This window comes from Mustelus asterias, unplaced genomic scaffold (genome assembly GCF_964213995.1).
Source record: "Mustelus asterias unplaced genomic scaffold, sMusAst1.hap1.1 HAP1_SCAFFOLD_387, whole genome shotgun sequence".
NCBI classification, from domain to species: Eukaryota; Metazoa; Chordata; class Chondrichthyes; order Carcharhiniformes; family Triakidae; genus Mustelus; species Mustelus asterias.
Genome location: NW_027590343.1, coordinates 177,545 through 199,407, shown reverse-complemented (window position 1 = coordinate 199,407; position 21,863 = coordinate 177,545). Strand labels below are relative to the sequence as shown.

The 21,863-nt window shown below is 47.7% G+C and overlaps 1 protein-coding gene across 1 annotated transcript in view; it reads left to right on the top strand.

The window, feature by feature from the left end:
• The window catches only part of LOC144486542 (uncharacterized), a 175,423-nt gene that overhangs the window by 62,736 nt on the left and 90,824 nt on the right, over positions 1-21,863 (top strand). Inside the window, exons 14-17 of the mRNA XM_078204592.1 lie at positions 3,867-3,893; positions 7,139-7,165; positions 8,569-8,595; positions 11,626-11,652. Of these exons, the coding sequence (XP_078060718.1) occupies positions 3,867-3,893; positions 7,139-7,165; positions 8,569-8,595; positions 11,626-11,652 (108 nt within the window). The remainder of the gene's footprint in view (positions 1-3,866; positions 3,894-7,138; positions 7,166-8,568; positions 8,596-11,625; positions 11,653-21,863) is intronic.

Below are 21,863 nucleotides of genomic sequence, written 5' to 3'. Positions count from 1 at the left end.
TCTTTCCAAGGAGAACAACCCCAGTCTACCCAATCTCCCCTCATAGCTAAGACCCTCCATACCAGGCAACATCCTGGTAAACCTTCTCTGCACTCTCTCCAATGCCTCCACGTCCTTCTGGTAGTGCGGCGACCAGAACTGGACGCAGTACTCCAAATGTGGCCTAACCAGCGTTCTATACAGCTGCATCATCAGACTCCAGCTTTTATACTCTATACCCCGTCCTATAAAGGCAAGCATACCATATGCCTTCTTCACCACCTTCTCCACCTGTGTTGCCACCTTCAAGGATTTGTGGACTTGCACACCTCGGTCCCTCTGTGTTTCTATACTCCTGATGACTCTGCCATTTATTGTATAACTCCTCCCTACATTATTTCTTCCAAAATGCATCACTTCGCATTTATCCGGATTAAACTCCATCTGCCACCTCTCCGCCCAATTTTCCAGCCTATCTATATCCTGCTGTATTGCCCGACAATGCTCTTCGCTATCCGCAATTCCAGCCATCTTCGTGTCATCCGCAAACTTGCTGATTACACCAGTTACACTTTCTTCCAAATCATTTATATATATATCACAAATAGCAGAGGTCCCAGTACAGAGCCCTGCGGAACACCACTGGTCACAGACCTCCAGCCGGAAAAAGACTCTTCGACCACTACCCTCTGTCTCCTATGGCCAAGCCAGTTCTCCACCCATCTAGCCACTTCTCCTTGTATCCCATTCTCTCTCTGTCCAAACTATGTTTCGATGTTTCATGCTTTTGTCCCTCAGCGTAAATATCTAACTTGTTCCTCGAACATCATCACTCAGTCCAGAATCCACCCTGAGTCACTGACAAGATTCTGGATTGATTTAACGTGCACCTTTCCAATCCCTTCAAGAAGGGAATCTACGCGGCAGTCCGTCTAACCTCAGTGGTCGGAAAGCTATGGGAAGCAATTCAGAAAGAAATTTGATCTCACACGATGACGAGACAGGGTACAGGAAGGAGATAGAGAATCTGGTGAACTGGTGCGGCAACAATAATCTCTCCCTCAATGTCAACAAAACGAAGGAGATAGTCATCGACTTCAGGAAGCGTAAAGGAGAACATGCCCCAGACTGCATCAACGGGGACAAAGTAGAAATTGTTGAGAGCTTCAGGTTTTGTAGATGTCCAGATCACCAACAACCTGTCCTAGTCCCCCCCATGCCGAGACTATAGTTAAGAAAGCCCACCAATGCCTCTACTTTCTCAGAAGACTAAGGAAATTTGGCATGTCAGCTACAACCCTCACCGACTTTTACAGATGCACCATAGAAAGCATCCTTTCTGGTTGTATCACAGCTTGGTATGGGCTCCTGCTCTGCCCAAGACCGCAAAGAACTACAAAAGGTCGTGAATGTAACCCAATCCATCACGCAAACCAGCCTCCCATCCATTGACTCCGTCTACACTTCCCGCTGCCTCGGGGAAAAGCAGCCGGCATAATCAAGGACCCCCACGCACCCCGGACATTCTCTCTTCCACCTTCTTCCGTCGGGAAAAAGATACAAAAGTCTGAGGTCACGTACCGACCGACTCAAGAACAGCTTCTTCCCTGCTGCTGTCAGACTTTTGAATGGACCTACCTCGCATTAAGTTGATCTTTCTCTCCACCCGACCTATGACTGTAACACTACATTCTGCACTCTCTACTTTCCTTCTCTATGAACGGTATGCTTTGTCTGTATAGCGTGCAAAAAACAATACTTTTCACTGTACATTAACACATGTGACAATAATAAATCAAACTCGGTCCCTTGGAGGATGAGAGGGGGGATTTAATAGTGGGAAATGAGGAAATGGCTGAAACTTTAAATAAGTTTTTTGTGTCGGTCTTCACGGTGGAAGACACGAATCGTTTACGGAATATTAGCGATAGAAGGTTGGTAGGAGGAGAGGTACTCAATACAGTTAATGTTACCAGAGAGGCAGTGCTTGGTAGACTAATGGGACTGAAGGTGGACAAGTCCCCGGGTCCGGATGGAATGCATCCCAGGGTATTGAAAGAAATGTCAGAGGTAATAGTGGATGCGTTAGTGGTTATTTATCAAAATTCGTTGGATTCTGGGGTAGTGCCGGTTGATTGGAAAACGGCTAATGTTACGCCGCTGTTTAAAAAAGGAAATAGACAAAAGCTGGGTAACTACAGGCCGGTTAGCTTAATGTCTGTAGTTGGGAAAATGCTGGAATCCATCATTAAAGAAGAAATAGCGGGCCATCTGGATAAGAATGGTTCGATTAAGCAGACGCAGCATGGATTCATGAGGGGAAAGTCGTGCTTGACGAACTTGTTGGATTTTTATGAAGATGTGACTAGTGCGGTTGATGGAGGGGAACCGGTGGATGCGGTGTTTTTGGATTTCCAAAAGGCGTTCGATAAGGTGCCTCACAAAAGGTTGCTGAAGAAGATTGGGTCACACGGAGTTGGGGGTAGGGTGTTAGCGTGGATTGGGGATTGGCTATCCGACAGGAAGCAGAGAGTCGGAATAAATGGGTGCTTTTCTGGTTGGCGGATGGTAACTAGTGGCGTGCCGCAGGGATCGGTACTGGGGCCTCAACTATTTACCATTTATATAGACGATCTGGAGGAGGGGACTGCGTGTAGGGTAACAAGGTTTGCAGACGACACAAAGATAAGTGGAGAAGTGAATCGTGTGGAGGGCGTAGAAGGTCTGCAGAGAGATTTGGACAGGCTGAGTGAGTGGACGAGGATCTGGCAGATGGAATATAAGGTTGACAAATGCGAGGTTATTCACTTTGGAGGAAATAATAGCAAATTGGATTATTATCTAAATGGAAAAAAATCACAACATGCCACTGTGCAAAGGGACCTGGGGGTCCTTGTGCATGAGACGCAAAACCCCAGTCTGCAGGTGCAACAGGTGATCAAGAAGGCAAATGGGATGTTGGCCTATATCGCAAGGGGGATAGAATATAAAAGCAGAGATGTCTTGCTGCATCTGTACAGGGCATTGGTGAGGCCGCAGCTGGAATACTGTGTGCAGTATTGGTCCCCTTATTTGCGGAAGGATATATTGGCCTTGGAGGGAGTGCAGAGAAGGTTCACCAGGTTGATACCGGAGATGAGGGGTGTTGATTATGAGGAGAGACTGAGCAGATTGGGTTTGTACTCGTTGGAATTTAGAAGGCTGAGGGGGGATCTTACAGAGACCTATAAGATAATGAAGGGGCTGGATAGGGTAGAGGTGGAGAGATTCTTTCCACTTAGAAAGGAAGCTAGAACTAGAGGGCACAGCCTCAAAATAAAGGGGGGGTCAGTTTAGGACAGAGTTGAGGAGCAACTTCTTCTCTCAGGAGGGTGGTGAATCTCTGGAATTCTCTGCCCACTGAAGTGGTGGAGGCTACCTCGCTGAATATGTTTAAATCACGGATAGATGGATTCCTGATCGGTAAGGGAATTAGGGGTTATAGGGATCAGGCGGGTAAGTGGAACTGATCCACGTCAGATCAGCCATGATCTTATTGAATGGCGGGGCAGGCTCGAGGGGCTAGATGGCCTACTCCTGCTCCTATTTCTTATGTTCTTATGTTCTTAAATCAAATCACTCTGCCACCATCACAAGCGAACACAAGAGAGAGAGAGACAGATGGGAGTGAATGGACACTTTGAAGGATGGGCTGGGTGGATATTTTTACTGAGGGAAGATTGTGGTTTACTGAGATATTAATAACGCAGCTTGAAATTCCGCAGCGGGTGTTGGGAGAGCGAATGTTAGAAACAGGCAGAGCCAGCCTTAGTGTGCTGGGTTTAAAGTGTTCAATGGGCTTTTTATCCTTGTTCTCAAACACCTCTCTCCGTGTTTTCTATCCACAGGGGACGATTACGGATCTCAACCTAAAGGTAAGGATTTTCAATCCTTTCGGATAACATTGTTAAGCACCTGCTCCACACATTGACGCCACTAATGACAGGGACACACAGCAACATTTGGAGCAGAGATAGTCCACACCGCAGGGCAGAGGGCTCACTCGCTTCATCTGATTGATCACAGCGTTGGCAGAATAAGAGACGGGGGGGTGTTAGAGAGATTGGGGGAGCTGTTTGAACAATGGCAGCCGTGGCTCAGAGGTGGGGCAGTAATACAGCCAAAGGCCTATTTCCCATCCCGTCACCAACACCCTTTATCCTGCACCAAAGGAAAGGGCTGTGCTTGCAGCTTACGGACAGGTAGTCCTCACCTTGGGATCTGCAACAACGATCCGGGCAGGATTAGAATTCCCCGCTGACCCTCTCCCATCTGACAATCCTCTGATTTGATTTGATTTGATTAATTATTGTCACATGTGTTGGGATACAGTGAAAAGTATTGTTTCTTGCGCGCTACACAAAGCATACTGTTCATAGAGAAGGAAAGGAGAGGGTGCAGAATGTAGAGTTACAGTCAGAGCTAGGGTGCAGAGAAAAATCAATTTTATATTTGATTTGATTAATTGTTGTCACGTGTATTAGCATAGAGCGAAAAGTATTGTTTCTTGCGCGCTGTACAGACAAAGCATACCGTTCATAGAGAAGGAAAGGAGAGAGTGCAGAATGTCGTGTTACAGTCACAGCTAGGGTGTAGAGAAAGATCAACTTAATGCGAGGTCGGTCCATTCAAAAGTCTGACGGCAGCAGGGAAGAAGCTGTTCTTGAGTCGGTCGGTACGTGACCTCAGACTTTTGTATCTTTTTCCCCGATGGAAGAAGGTGGAAGAGAGAATGTCCGGGGTGCGTGGGGTCCTTAATTATGCTGGCTGCTTTTCCCCCGAGGCAGCGGGAAGTGTAGACAGAGTCGATGGATGGGAGGCTGGTTTGCGTGATGGATTGGGCTACATTCACGACCTTTTGTAGTTCCTTGCGGTCTTGGGCAGAGCAGGAGCCCCAGACCAAGCTGTGATACAACCGGAAAGAATGCTTTCTATGGGGCATCTGTAAAATTGGGTGAAAGTCGTAGCGGACATGCCAAATTTCCTTTGTCTTCTGAGGAAGAAGAGGCCTTGGTGGGGTTTTCTTAACTATAGTGTTGGCACGGCCAGATGTGTAGATGAAGGCAATGCATTTTTGATGGAGTCTTCTTGGACTTCAGCAAGGCTTTTGACAAAGTTCCACACGGGAGGCTGGTCGCAAAGGCAAGAACCCATGAGTCCAAGGAAATTTGGCGAATTGGATCCAGGATTGATAGGGTGGCAGGACCTTGACTCCAGGAAATAGAAGAGACGAGGCTCCAATGTGTCCACCGGTATTCACACACTCAGAATGGCAAATCCTTCAACAAGTTTATTATTTGTTTCATTTTATTTATTAGTGTCTCAAGTAGGCCTACATTAACACTGCAATGAAGTTACTGTGAAAATCCCCTCGTCGCCACATTCCTGCGCCTGTTCGGGTAACACTGAGGGAGAATTTCGCACGGCCAATGCACCCTAGCCGGCACGTCTTTCGGACTGTGGGAGAAAACCCACGCAGACACGGGGAGAACGTGCAAACTCCGCACAGCTAGTCACCCAAGCCGGGAACTGATCCCGGTGAGGCCGCACTTGGAGTATTGTGCACAGTTTAGGTCCCCGTATTTGGGGAAAGATTGGCATTGGAGGCAGTTCGGAGGAGGTTCACTGGATTGATTCCCGAGATGAGGGGTTTGTCGTATGAAGAGAGATTGAACTGTTTCGGCCGACACTCTCTGGAACTGAGGAGAATGAGGGGAGATCAAATTGAGGTGGACAAGATGATAAAAGGTATGGATAAAGTAGACGTGGAGCGGATGCTTCCTCTTGTGGGATATTCTTGGACGAGAGGTCATAGTCTTAGGATAAGGGGCAGCAAATTTAAAACAGAGTTGAGGAGAAACTGCTTCTCCCAAAGGGTTGTGAATCTGAGGAATTCGCTGCCCCAAAGTGCAGTGGATGCCGGGACAGTGAGTAAATTTAAGGAGGAGTTGGACAGATTTTTAATTGGGAATGGGGTTGAAGGGTTATGGGGAGAAGGCAGGAAAATGGGGATGAGGAGCGTATCAGCCATGATAGAATGGCGGAGCGGACTCAATGGGCCGAATGGCCTAATTCTGCTCCTATATCTTCCGGACTTATGAACCCAGGTCCCTGGTCATGTGAGGCAGCAGTGCTAACCACTGACTTCGGGAAGCGTAAAGGAGAACATGCTCCTGTCTACATCAACGGGGACAAAGTAGAAATGGTCGAGAGCTTCAAGGTTTTAGGTGTCCAGATCACCAACAACCTGTCCTGGTCCCCCCCATGCCGACACTATAGTTAAGAAAGTCCCACCAACGCCTCTACTTTCTCAGAAGACTAAGGAAATTTGGCATGTCAGCTACGACTCTCACCAACTTTAACAGATGCACCATAGAAAGCATTCTTTCTGGTTGTATCACAGCTTGGTCTGGGGCTCCTGCTCTGCCCAAAACCGCAAGGAACTACAAAAGGTCGTGAATGTAGCCCAGTCCATCACGCAAACCAGCCTCCCATCCATTGACTCTGTCTACACTTCCCGCTGCCTCGGGGAAAAGCAGCCAGCATAATCAAGGACCCCCCCCCCACACACCCCGGACATTCTCTCTTCCACCTTCTTCCGTCGGGAAAAAGATACAAAAGTCTGAGGTCACGTACCGACCGACTCAAGAACAGCTTCTTCCCTGCTGCCGTCAGACTTTTGAATGGACCTACCTCGCATTAAGTTGATCTTTCTCTGCACCCTAGCTGTGACTGTAACACTGCATTCTGCACCCTCTCCTTTCCTTCTCTATGAACGGTATGCTTTGTCTGTACGGCGCACAGGAAACAATACTTTTCACTGTATCCCAGTACGTGTGACAATAATAAATCAAATCGAATCACTCTGCCACCGTAACAAGCGAACACAAGAGAGAGAGAAACAGATGGGGATGAATGGACACTTTGAAGGATGGGCTGGGTGGATATTTTTAACGAGGGAAGATTGTGGTTTACTGAGATATTAATAACGCAGCTTGAAATTCCCCAGCGGGTGTTGGGAGAGTGAATGTTAGAAACAGGCAGAGCCAGCCTTAGTGTTTAAAGTGTTCAATAAAAATCCTAGTTCTCAAACACCTTTCTCCGTGTTTTCTATCCATAGGGGACGGATACGGATCTCAACCTAAAGGTAAGGATTTTCAATCCTTTCGGATAACATTGTAAAGCACCTGCTCCACACATTAACGCCACTAATGACAGGTCCACACAGCAACATTTGGAGCAGAGATAGTCCACCGCAGGGCAGAGTTATGGAGTCATAGAGTCATCGAGGTTTACAGCATGGAAACAGGCCCTTCGGCCCAACTTGTCCATGCTGCCCCTTTTTTTAAAAACCCCTAAGCTAGTCCCAATTGCCCACATTTGGCCCATATCCCTCTCTCCCATCGTACCCATGTAACTGTCTAAACGCTTTGTAAAAGACAAAATTGTACCCGCCTCTACTACTACCTCTGGCAGCTTGTTCCAGATACTCACCACCCTCTGTGTGAAAAAATAGCCCCTCTGGATCCTGTTGTATCTCTCCCCTCTCACCTTAAACCTCTGCCCTCTAGGTTTAGGCTCCCCTACATTTGGGAAAGCTATTGACTAGTTAATTTAAGCCCCTTATTACTTTATAGTCCTCTATAAGGTCAGCACTAAACCTCCTGTGCTCCAGAAAAAAAGTCCCTATCAATCCAGACACTCCTCATAACTCAAACCATCAAGTCCCGGTAGCATCCTATAAATCCTTTCTGCACTCTTTCTAGTTTAATAATATTCTTTCTATCATAGGGTGGCCAGAACTGTACACCTGATTCCAAGATTATGAGGAGAGACTGAGCAGATTGGGTTTGTACTCGTTGGAATTTAGAAGGCTGAGGGGGGATCTTATAGAGACCTATAAGATAATGAAGGGGCTGGATAGGGTAGAGAGGGAGAGATTCTTTCCACTTAGAAAGGAAGCTAGAACTAGAGGGCACAGCCTCAAAACAAAGGGGGGTCAGTTTGGGACAGAGTTGAGGAGGAACTTCTTCTCTCAGAGGGTGGTGAATCTCTGGAATTCTCTGCCCACTGAGGTGGTGGAGGCTACCTCGCTGAATATGTTTAAATCACGGATAGATGGATTCCTGATCGGTGAGGGAATTAGGGGTTATAGGGATCAGGCGGGTAAGTGGTACTGATCCACGTCAGATCAGCCATGATCTTATTGAATGGCGGGGCAGGCTCGAGGGGCAAGATGGCCTACTCCTGCTCCTATTTCTTATGTTCTTAAATCAAATCACTCTGCCACCCTAACAAGCGAACACAAGAGAGAGAGAGACAGATGGGAGTGAATGGACACTTTGAAGGATGGGCTGGGTGGATAATTTTAATGAGGGAAGATTGTGGTTTACTGAGATATTAATAACGCAGCTTGAAATTCCCCAGCGGGTGTTGGGAGAGTGAATGTTAGAAACAGGCAGAGCCAGCCTTAGTGTGCTGGGTTTAAAGTGTTCAATGGGCTTTTTATCCTTGTTCTCAAACACCTCTCTCCGTGTTTTCTATCCATAGAGGACGGATACGGATCTCAACATAACGGTGAGGATTTACAATCCTTTCAGAGAACATTGTTAAGCACCTGCTCCACACATTGACGCCACTAATGACAGGGACACACAGCAACATTTGGAGCAGAGATAGTCCACCGCAGGGCAGAGGGCACACTCGCGTCATCTGATTGATCACAGCGTTGGCAGAATAAGTAATGGTTAGTGAGGGAAATTGGGGAACTGCTTGATCCTGTTTAGCTACGACAACGGATGAATGAACACCGCTCGACAATCCCCAGGCAGGAGCGTTCCCTTCCTGTGGCGGAGCACTTCTGCAGTCACGGGCATTCAGCCTCTGATCTTCGGGTAAGCGTTCTCCAAGGCGGCCTTCACGACACACGACAGCGCAGAATCGCTGAGCAGAGACTGATAGCCAAGTTCCGCACACATGAGGATGGCCTCAACTGGGATCTTGGGTTCATGTCACATTATCTGTAACCCCCACGACTTGCCTGGACTTGCAAAATCTCACTAACTGTCCTGTCTGGAGACAATACACATCTCTTTAACCTGTGCTTAACCCTCTCTCCACTCACATTGTCTGTACCTTTAAGACTTGATTACCTGTAAAGACTCGCATTCCAACCATTATCTTGTAAATTGAGTTTGTGTCTGTATGTGACCTGTTTGTGAACACAACTCTTCACTCACCTGATGCAGGAGCTTGAGGCTCCGAAAGCTCGTGCTACCAAATAAACCTGTTGGACTTTAACCTGGTGTTATAGAGTCATAGAGGTTTACAGCATGGAAACAGGCCCTTCAGCCCAACTTGTCCATGCCGCCCCCTTTTTTTAAAATCCCATAAACTAATCCCAATTTCCCGCATTTGGCCCATATCCCTCTATACCCATCGTACCCATGTAACTGTCTAAATGCTTTTTAAAAGACAAAATTGTACCCGCCTCTACTACTACCTCTGGCAGCTTGTTCCAGACACTCACCACCCTCTGTGTGAAAAAACTGCCCCTCTGGACACTTTTGTATCTCTCCCCTCTCACCTTAAACCAATGCCCTCTAGTTTTAGACTCCCCTACCTTTGGGAAAAGATATTGACTATCTAGCTGATCTGTGCCCCTCATTATTTTATAGACCTCTATAAGATCACCCCTCAGCCTCCTACGCTCCAGAGAAAAAAGTCCCAGTCTATCCAGCCTCTCCTTATAACTCAATCCATCAAGTCCCGGTAGCATCCTAGTAAATCTTTTTTGCACTCTTTCTAGTTTAATAATACCCTTTCTATAATAGGGTGACCGGAACTGTACACAGTATTCCAAGTGTGGCCTTACCAATGTCTTGTACAACTTCAACAAGACGTCGAACTCCTGTATTCAATGTTCTGACCGATGAAACCAAGCGTGCCGAATGCCTTCTTCACCACTCTGTCCACCTGTGACTTTCAAGGAGCTATGAACATGTACCCTTAGATCTCTTTGTTCTGTAACTCTCCCCAACACCCGACCATTAACTGAGTAAGTCCTGCCCCTGGTTCAATCTACCAAAATGCATCACCTCGCATTTGTCGAAATTAAACTCCATCTGCCATTCGTCAGCCCACTGGCCCAATTGATCAAGATCCCGCTGCAATTGGAGATAACCTTCTTCACTGTCCACCATGCCACCAATATTGGTGTCATCTACAAACATACGAACCATGCCCACTATATTCCCATCCAAATCATGGTGTTGTGAGACTTCTTACTGTGCTTACCCCAGTCCAACGCTGGCATCTCCACATTCTGGTTAGCAATGCCAGCTATGACTCAGGGGTAGTGTAGTAATTTAGCCAAACACCAGTTTCCATTCACCTGTATCCGGGTTATGTGTCACAAAAAAAGACACCTTTCCTGTCGCACCAAGCTACACAGTTAAATACCTCGGGACCTACAACAATAGTCCGAGTGATTTCATTTACTATTGTCACATGTATTAACATACAGTGAAAAATATTGTTTCTTGCGCGCTCTACAGACAAAGCATACCGTTCATAGAGAAGGAAAGGAGAGGGTGCAGAATGTAGTGTTACAGTCACAGCTAGGGTGTAGAGAAAGATCAACTCAATGCGAGGTAGGTCCATTCAAAAGTCTGACAGCAGCAGCAGGGAAGAAGCTGTTCTTGAGTCGGTCGGTACGTGACCTCAGACTTTTATATCTTTTTCCCGACGGCAGAAAGTAGAAGAGAGAATGTCCGGGGTGCGTTGAGGTGGGGGGGCGGTCCTTGATTATGCTGGCTGCTTTTCCCCGAGGCAGCGGGAAGTGTAGACAGAGTCAATGGATGGGAGGCTGGTTTGCGTGATGGATTGGGCTACATTCATGACCATTTGGGGTAGTTCCTTGCGGTCTTGGGCAGAGCAGGAGCCCCAGACCAAGCTGTGATACAACCAGAAAGGATGCTTTCTATGGGGCATCTGTAAAGGTTGATGAGAGTCGCAGCGGACGTGCCAAATTTCCTTAGGCTTCTGAGAAAGTAGAGGCGTTGGTGGGCTTTCTTAACTATAGTGTCGGCATGGGAGGGACCAGGACAGGTTGTTGGTGATCTGGACACCTAAAAACCTGAAGCTCTCTCGACCCTTTCTACTTGGTCCCCGTTGATGTAGTCAGGGGGATGTTCTCCTTTACGCTTCCTGAAGTCGATGACAATCTCCTTCGTTTTGTTGACATTGAGGGAGAGATTATTGTCGCCGCTCCAGTTCACCAGATTCTCCATCTCAATCCTGAACTCTGTCTCATCATTGCTTGAGATCCGACTCACTCCGGTGGTGTCGTCAGCGAACTTCTGTGATCAATTGCAAATTATAAATAACTACTTACAATAATTGGCCAGGCAGAATCAAACTCTCCTCCCCCGACTCCGACTGCGGATATTTCCCGATCGGGGACATGTTCCCTTGCTCCCAATGGCTCAGATTCCCGTCACGCATGACGTAGGGTCCTGCCCGAGCAGTGGGCAGTGAGGGAATGCCCCCTTGAAGGAGCACGCTACCACATTCTCAAACACCTTTCTCCGTGTTTTCTATCCACAGGGGACGATTATGGATCTCAACATAACGGTAAGGGTTAACAATCCTTTCGGAGAAGTTTGTAAAGCACCTGCTCCACACATTGACGCCACTAATGACCGGTACACACAGCAACATTTGGTGCAGAGATAGTCCACACCGCAGGGCAGAGGGCTCACTCACTTCATCTGATTTTTCACAGCGTTGGCAGAATAAGGAACGGTTAATTAGAGAAAAGTAATTTCTCTAATTTACATCTCTGACTTAATTCGCTAAGTTTAGTTCGAGTGCAGAAAAGATTTACTAGGATGCTACCGGGACTTGATGGTTTGAATTATGAGGAGAGGATGGATAGACTGGGACTTTTTTCTCTGGAGCGTAGGAGGCTGAGGGGTGATCTTTAAGATGTCTATAAAATAATGAGGGGCACAGATCAGCTAGATAGTCAATATCTTTTCCCAAAGGTAGGGGAGTCTAAAACTGGAGGGCAGAGGTTTAAGGTGAGAGGGGAGAGATACAAAAGGGTCCAGGGGGCAATTTTTTCACACAGAGGGTGGTGAGTGTCTGGAACGAGCTGCCAGAGGTAGTAGTAGAGGCGGGTACAATTTTGTCTTTTAAAAAGACAGTTACATGGGTAAGATGGGCATAGAGGGATATGGGCCAAATGCGGACAATTGATTTGATTTGATTTATTATTGTCACATGTACTGGGGATACAGTGAAAAGTATTGTTTCTTGCGCGCTATACAGACAAAGCATACCGTTCATAGAGAAGGAAAGGAGAGGGTGCAGAATGTAGTGTTACAGTCATAGCTAGGGGTGTAGAGAAAGATCAACTTAATGCGAGGTAGGTCCATTCAAAAGTCTGACAGCAGCAGGGAAGAAGCTGTTCTTGAGTCGGTCGGTACGTGACCTCAGACTTTTGTACCTTTTTCTCGACGGAAGAAGGTGGAAGAGAGAATGTCTGGGGGTGCATGGGGGTCCTTTATTATGCCGGCTGCTTTTCCCCGAGGCAGCGGGAAGTGTAGACAGAGTCAATGGATGGGAGGCTGGTTTGCGTGATGGATTGGGCTATATTCACAACCTTTTGTAGTTCCTTGCGGTCTTGGGCAGAGCAGGAGCCCCAGACCAAGCTGTGATACAACCAGAAAGAATTCTTTCGATGGTGCATCTGTAAAAGTTGGTGAGAGTCGTAGCGGACATGCCAAATTTCCTTAGTCTTCTGAGAAAGTAGAGACGTTCGTGGCTTTCTTAACTGTAGTGTGGCGTGGGGGGACCAGGACAGGTTGTTGGTGATCTGGACACCTGAATACTTGAAGCTCTCAATCATTTCTATTTCGTCCCCGTAGTTTAGACAGGGGCATGTTCTCCTTTACGCTTCCTGAAGTCGATGACAATCTCCTTCGTTTAATTGGGACTAGCTTAATGATTAAAAATACGGGGCGGCATGGACAAGTTGGGCCGAAGGGCCTGTTTCCATGCTGTAAACCTCTATGACTCACTAACTTGGGGAACTGCCTGATCCTGGTTAACAATGCCAGCCGAGACTTCGAGGTAACATCTCACCTCTGAATCAGAAAGACGTGGGTTCAAGACCTAAACCATCGCTCTGAGCACAATATGAAGGTTGACACTGCAGTAACCCTCTGACCGTATCCTGGGCTGGGTTTCCCAGTGTCCCTGCAGGAGATAGAGTCCTGGCTGAGTGCCAAAGTCCCCATTCGCACTGGCAGTGGGGCGATAATGAACCAGATCGGAGAATCGGACCTCACAACTTAGAGATTAGATCTGATTCCATCTTTAAGAGTGCAACAACCCAATTGAATTATTGAGGCCTACTGGGGGAGATGTGATGGCCTCATGGTATTATCGCTGGACTGTTAATCCAGAAACCCAGCTAAAGTTCTGGGGACCCGGGTTCAAATCCCGCCACGGCAGATGGTGGCATTTGAATTCAGTGGAAGTCTGGAATTAAGTAAAAGTTTATTTATCTACTGAAGTTTGTTTGTTAGTCACAAGTAAGGGTTACATTAACACAAAGGACAAAGAGAACAAAGAACAGTACAGCACAGGAAACAGGCCCTTCGGCCCTCCAAGCCTGTGCCGCTCCTTGGTCCAACTAGACCAATCGCTTGTATCCCTCCATTCCCAGGCTGCTCATGTGACTATCCAGGTAAGTCTTAAACGATGTCAGCGTGCCTGCCTCCACCACCCTACTTGGCAGCGCATTCCAGGCCCCCACCACCCTCTGTGCAAAAAACGTCCCTCTGATATCTGAGTTATACTTCGCCCCTCTCAGCTTGAGCCCGTGACCCCTCGTGATCGTCACCTCCGACCTGGGAAAAAGCTTCCCACTGTTCACCCTATCTATCCCCTTCATAATCTTGTACACCTCTATTAGATCTCCCCTCATTCTCCGTCTTTCCAAGGAGAACAACCCCAGTCTACCCAATCTCTCCTCATAGCTAAGACCCTCCATACCAGGCAACATCCTGGTAAACCTTCTCTGCACTCTCTCTAACGCCTCCACGTCCTTCTGGTAATACGGCGACCAGAACTGGACGCAGTACTCCAAATGTGGCCTAACCAGCGTTCTATACAGCTGCATCATCAGACTCCAGCTTTTATACTCTATACCCCATCCTATAAAGGCAAGCATACCATATGCCTTCTTCACCACCTTCTCCACCTGTGTTGCCACCTTCAAGGATTTGTGGACTTGCTATACTCCTGATGACTCTGCCATTTATTGTATAACTCCTCCCTACATTATTTCTTCCAAAATGCATCACTTCGCATTTATCTGGATTAAACTCCATCTGCCACCTCTCCGCCCAATTTTCCAGCCTATCTATATCCTGCTGTATTGCCCGACAATGCTCTTCGCTATCCGCAAGTCCAGCCATCTTCGTGTCATCCGCAAACTTGCTGATTACACCAGTTACACCTTCTTCCAAATCATTTATATATATCACAAATAGCAGAGGTCCCAGTACAGAGCCCTGCGGAACACCACTGGTCACAGACCTCCAGCCGGAAAAAGACCCTTCGACCACTACCCTCTGTCTCCTATGGCCAAGCCAGTTCTCCACCCATCGAGCCACTTCTCCTTGTATCCCATGAGCCTTAACCTTCTTAACCAACCTGCCATGTGGGACTTTGTCAAATGCCTTACTGAAATCCATATAGACGACATCCACGGCCCTTCCTTCATCAACCGTTTTTGTCACCGCAATGAAGTTACTGTGAATTTCCCCCAGTCGCCACACTAAGGCGCCTGTTCGGGTCAACGCACCCTAACCAGCACGTCTTTCGGACTGTGGGAGGAAACCGGAGCACCCGGAGGAAACCCACGCAGACACGGGGAGAACGTGCAGACTCCACACAGAGAGTGACCCAAGCCGGGAATCGAACCCGGGTCCCTGGCGCTGTGAGGCAGCAGCGATAACCCACCATGCCACCCAATTAAGAATCTCGTGACGACCATTAAACCATTGTTGGAAAAACCCATCTGTTTCACTAATGTCCTTTAGGGAAGGAAATCTGCCGTCCTTACCCTGTCTGGCCTACATGTGACTCCAGAGCCACAGCAATGTGGGTGACTCTCAACTGCCCTCCAAGGGCAACTAGGGATGGGCAATAAATGCTGGCCTAGCCAGCGATGCCCATGTCCCACAAATTATAGCTAAAAACACGATTGGCTCAGGCTAACTTTTGGCTTCACATTTCCTAGTGGCTACAGTGTTTACGTATCAGCAGACTCTAAAACATAGCTCTGAAAGAAGTGTCCAGTGACATATTTGATGTGCTGGGTGTTAGAAATGTGAGGTAATGCATTTTGGAAGGTCTAATACAGATCGGAAATATACAGTAAATGGCAGAACCCTTCAGAGTATTGATAGGCAGAGGGATCTGGGTGTACAGGCACACAGGTCACTGAAAGTGGCAACGCAGGTGGAGAAGGTAGTCAAGAAGGCATACGGCATGCTTGCCTTCATCGGCCGGGGTATTGAGTTTAAAAATTGGCAAGTCATGTTGCAGCTTTATAGAGCCTTAGTTAGGCCGCACTTGGAATATAGTGTTCAATTCTGGTCGCCACTCTACCAGAAGGATGTGGAGGCTTTGGAGAGGGTACAGAAAAGATTTACCAGGATGTTGCCTGGTATGGAGGGCATTAGCTATGAGGAGAGGTTGGAGAAACTTGGTTTGTTCTCACTGGAGCGACGGAGGTTGAGGGGCGACCTGATAGAAGTCTACAAGATTATGAGAGGCATGGACAGAGTGGATAGCCAGAAGCTTTTTCCCAGGGTGGAAGAGTCAATTACTAGGGGGCACAGGTTTAAGGTGAGGGGCAAGGTTTAAAGGAGATGTACGAGCCATGTTTTTTTACACAGAGGGTGGTGGGTGCCTGGAACTCGTTGCCGGGGGAGGTAGTGGAAGCAGATACGATAGTGAGTTTTAAGGGGCATCTTGATAAGTACAGGAATAGGATGGGAATGGAGCGATATGGTCCCCGGAAGGGTAGGGAGTTTTGGTTCAGTCGGGCAGCATGGTCGGTGCGGGCTTGGAGGGCCGAAGGGCCTGTTCCTGTGCTGTACTGTTCTTTGTTCTTTCTTCTGAATCTTAGTTCTCTAAATACGGGGAAGCTTGCATTAGTTTGGGAGATCGTAAATGTCACTCCTTTATCCAGAAAAGGAAGTCAGAAATGAGGATACTACAGGTATCTGTTGTCGGGAGAATATTAGAAGCCATTAATTATTAAAGATGTTATGGCAAGACACCTAGTTTTGGTCACCGAGTTACAGGAAGGATGTAAATAAGATTGAAAGAGTGCAGAGAAGGTTCACAAGGATGTTGCCGGGACTTGAGAAGCTGAGTTACAGAGAGAGATTGAACAGGTTGGGACTTTATTCCTTGGAGCGTAGAAGATTGAGGGGAGATTTGATAGAGGTGTATAAGATTTTGATGGGTATAGATAGAGTGAATGCAAGCAAGCTTTTTCCGCTGAGGCAAGGGGAGAAAAAAACCAGAGGGCATGGGTTAAGGGTGAAAGGAGTAAAGTTTAAAGGGAATATTAGTGGGGGGGCTTCTTCACGCAGAGAGTGGTGGGAGTGCGGAATGAGCTGCCGGATAAAGTGGTAAATGCGGGGTCACTTTTAACATTTAAGAAAAACTTGGACGGGTTCATGGATGAGAGAGGTGTGGAGGGATATGGTCCAAGTGCAGGTCAGTGGGACTCGGCATAAAATGGTTCGGCACAGACAAGAAGGGCCAAAAGGCCTGTTTCTGAGCTGTAATTTTCTATGGTTCTATGGACACTGGTCAGGCAGAGTTACCATGGTTTTGTGAAAGGGAAAATATGAATGACCAATTTATTGGAGTTCTTTGAAGGAGTCACGTGTGTTGTGGATAAAGGAGAACCTGTGGATGTACTGTACTTAGATTTAAGGTCCCACACCCAAGGTTGTATCTGCAGGTAAAATTTCATGGGGTGGAGGGAGTACGGATCGAAGATTGGCAAGCTCACGGGAAGCGGCGTCCGTAGAAATGGGACTTTTTCAGTTTGGCAGGATAATCATATGGCATGCTTGCCTTCATCAGATGGGGCATCGAGTTGGCAAATTATGTTACAGTTGTATAAAATGTTGGTGAAGCCACATTTGGGATACTGGGTCCAATTCTGCTCACCACACGACCAAAAGGAGGCGTTGGAGTGAGTACAGAAAAGGTTTACCAGGGTGTTGCCCTAGTATGGAGGGTATTAGCTATGAGGAGAGATTGAATAAACTGGGATTGTTTTCAATTTACAAAGAGCAAAGAAAATTACAGCACAGGAACAGGCCCTTTGGCCCTCCAAGCCTGCACCGATCATGCTGCCCAACTGAACTAAAACCCCTTTTGGGGACCATATCCCTCCATTCCCATCCTATTCATGTATTTGTCAAGGCGCCCCTTAAAAGTCACGACCGTATCCGCTTCCACTACCTCCCCCGGCAACGAGTTCCAGGCACCCACCACCCTCTGTGTAAAAAATCTGCCTCGTACATCTCCTTTAAACCTTGCCCCTCGCACCTTAAACCTGTGCCCCCCTAGTAATTGACTCTTCCACCCTGGGGAAAAGCTTCTGACTATCCACTCTGTCCATGCCTCTCGTAATCTTGAAGACTTCTATCAGGTCTCCCCTCAACCTCCGTCGCTCCAGTGAGAACAAACCAAGTTTCTCCAACCTCTCCTCATAGCTAATGCCCTCCATACCAGGCAACACCCTGTTAAATCTTTTCTGTACCCTCTCCAAAGCCTCCACATCCTTCTGGTAGTGTGGCGACCAGAATTGAACACTATATTCCAAGTGCGGCCTAACTAAGGTTCTATAAAGCTGCAACATGACTTGCCAATTTTTAAACTCAATGCCCCGGCCGATGAAGGCAAGCATGCCGTATGCCTTCTTGACTACCTTCTCCACCTGCGTTGCCACTTTCAGTGACCTGTGTACCTGTACACCCAGATCCCTCTGCCTATCAATACTCTTAGTGGGGTCTTTCTCTGCATGGAGGTCAGTGACCAGTGGAGTGCCCCAGGGATCTGTTCTGGGACCCTTGCTGTTTGTCATTTTCATAAATGACCTGGATGAGGAAGTGGAGGGATGGGTTGGTAAGTTTGCTGACGACACCAAGGTAGGTGGTGTTGTGGATAGTTTGGAGGGATGTCAGAAGTTGCAGCGAGACATAGATAGAATGCAAGACTGGGCGGAGAAGTGGCAGATGGACTTCAACCCGGATAAGTGTGTAGTGATCCATTTTGGCAGATCCAATGGGATGAAGCAGCAGTATAATATGAAGGGTACCATTCTTAGCAGTGTAGAGGATCAGAAGGACCTTGGGGTCCGGGTCCATAGGACTCTTAAATCGGCCTCGCAGGTGGAGGATGCGGTCAAGAAGGCGTACGGCGTACTAGCCTTCATTAATCGAGGGATTGAGTTTCGGAGTCGGGAGATAATGCTGCAGCTTTATAGGACCCTGGTTAGACCCCACTTGGAGTACTGCGCGCAGTTCTGGTCACCTCATTACAGGAAAGATGTTGAAGCCATAGAAAGGGTGCAGAGGAGATTTACAAGGATGTTGCCTGGATTGGGGGGCATGCCTTATGAGGATAGGTTGAGGGAGCTTGGTCTCTTCTCCCTGGAGAGACGAAGGATGAGAGGTGACCTGATAGAGGTTTACAAGATGATGAGAGGTCTGGATAGGGTAGACTCTCAGAGGCTATTTCCAAGGGCTGAAATGGTTGCTACGAGAGGACACAGGTTTAAGGTGCTGGGGGGTAGGTACAGAGGAGATGTCAGGGGTAAGTTTTTCACTCAGAGGGTGGTGGGTGAGTGGAATCGGCTGACGTCGGTGGTGGTGGAGGCAAACTCGTTGGGGTCTTTTAAGAGACTTCTGGATGAGTACATGGGATTTAATGGGATTGAGGGCTATAGATAGGCCTAGAGGTAGGGATATGATCGGCGCAACTTGTGGGCCGAAGGGCCTGTTTGTGCTGTGGCTTTCTATGTTCTATGTTCTATGCCGTATGCCTTCTTGACTACCTTCTCCACCTGCGTTGCCACTTTCAGTGACCTGTGTACCTGTACGCCCAGATCCCTCTGCCTATCAACACTCTTAAAGGTTCTGCCATTTACTGTATCTTTCCTATCTGTATTGGACCTTCCAAAATGCATCACCTCACATTTGTCCCTGGAAAGATGGAGGCTGAGGGGCGACCCAATAGAAGTTTATAAAACTATGAGGGGTGTGGATAGGATGAACAGTTGGAAGCTTTTTCCCAGGGCGGAAATGACAATTACAAGGGGGCACAAGTTCAAGATAAGGGGGAAAGGTTGAGTGGAGATGTGTGGGGTACGTTTTTTACACAGAGGGCGGTGGGGGCCTGGAATGCACTGCCAAGTGAGGTGGTTGAGGCAGACACGTTAGCGACATTTAAGACTTATCTGGATAGACACATGGATAGACGGGGAATAGAGGGATACAAGAGGTTGGTCTAAATGGGTAAATGCGATCGGCTCAGGCTTGGAGGGCTGAAGGGCCTGTTCCTGTGCCGTACTGTTCTGATGACAAGTGGTGTCCCACAGGGAAGTGGGAAGGGGATGTGACAAGTGGTGTCCCACAGGGAAGTGGGAAGGGGATGTGACAAGTGGTGTCCCACAGGGAAGTGGGAAGGGGATGTGACAAGTGGTGTCCCACAGGGAAGTGGGAAGGGGATGTGACAAGTGGTGTCCCACAGGGAAGTGGGAAGGGGATGTGACAAGTGGTGTCCCACAGGGAAGTGGGAAGGGGATGTGACAAGTGGTGTCCCACAGGGAAGTGGGAAGGGGATGTGACAAGTGGTGTCCCACAGGGAAGTGGGAAGGGGATGTGACAAGTGGTGTCCCACAGGGAAGTGGGAAGGGGATGTGACAAGTGGTGTCCCACAGGGAAGTGGGAAGGGGATGTGACAAGTGGTGTCCCACAGGGAAGTGGGAAGGGGATGTGACAAGTGGTGTCCCACAGGGATCAGTACTGGGCCCTCAATATGTACAATTCACATAAATGATTTGGATGGAAGGACCGAAGATTTGGATGTTAAATTTGCTGGCTTCACAAAGGTAGAGAGGAGAGTAAATTCCAAAGATGACATAAGGAGACTCAAAAAGGATAGAGATAGAATAGGTTCTAGTTTTTCCTACTCGTGGAAACATCCTCTCCACGTCCACTCTATCCAGGCCTCGCAATATCCTCTAAGTTTCAATAAGATCCCCCCCCCTCATCCTCCTAAACTCCAACGAGTACAGACCCAGAGTCCTCAACCGTTCCTCACACGACAAGCTCTTCATTCCAGGGATCATTCTTGTGAACCTCCTCTGGACTCTTTCCAAGGCCCAGCACATCCTTCCTTAGATATGGGGCCGAAATCTGGTTAACGCAGGATAATGTGCACAACAATAAGACCTAAGACCATTAGACCATAAGACATAGGAGCAGAATGAGGCCACTCGGCCCATCGAGTCTGCTCCGCCATTCAATCATGGCTGATATTTTTCTCATCCCCATTCTCCTGCCTTTTCCCCAGAACCCCTGATCCCCTTATTAATCAAGAACCTATCTATCTCTGTCTTAAAGACACTCAATGACCCGGCCTCCACAGCCTTCTCCGGCAAAGAGTTCCACAGATTCACCACTCTCTGGCTGAAGAAATTCCTCCTCATCTCTGTTTTAAAGGATCGTCCCTTCAGCCTGAGGTTGCGCCCTCTGGTTCTAGTTTTTCCTACCAGTGGAAACATCCTCTCCACGTCCACTCTATCCAGGCCTTGCAGTAAGTTTCAATAAGATCCCCCTCATCCTTCTAAACTCCAACGAGTACAGACCCAGAGTCCTCAACCGTTCCTCATACGACAAGCTCTTCATTCCAGGGATCATTCTTGTGAATTTCCTCTGAACCCTTTCCAAGGCCAGCACATCCTTCCTTAGATACGGGGCCCAAAACTGCTCACAATACTCCAAATGGGGTCTAATCAGAGCCTTATACAGCCTCAGAAGTCCATCCCTGCTCTTGTATTCTAGCCCTCTCGACATGAATGCTACCATTGCATTTGCCTTCCTAACTGCCGACTGAACCTGCACGTTAACCTTAAGAGAATCTTGAACAAGGACTCCCAAGTCCCTTTGTGTTTCTGATTTCCGAAGCATTTCCCCATTTGGAAAATAGTCTACGCCTCCATTCCTCCTTCCAAAGTGCATAACCTCACACTTTTCCACATTTTATTCCATCTGCCACTTCTTTGCCCACTCTCCCAACCTGTCCGAGTCCTTCCGCAGCACCCCCCTGCTTCCGATGAAATTCTACCCTTGGTCAAAAAGAATAAAAAAGTAGCCTATTATCCAAATGGCGAGAGAATGCAGAGCTCGGAAGTGCAGGGGGATCTGGGTGACCCAGTTTATGAGTCGCAAAAGGCTAGTAATCGGGAAAGTAAGTGAACAATATTATTGTTGAATGTGAGGGGCAGAAGTGGATTGGAGAAGTGAAGAGGTTATGGTTCAGTCGGACAGGAATTGGTGAGATCACATCTGGAGAATTGTGCACAAGTACAATATTTAAGAAAAGGTGTAGGTGTGTTGGAACAAGTTCAGAGAAGGTTTACCAGACTAACTGATGCGCGATTAAATCACTCGGGAGGCTAGATTGTACCCGGGAAATAAAGGCTTTTATTACTAACAAGAATGGAGCACACT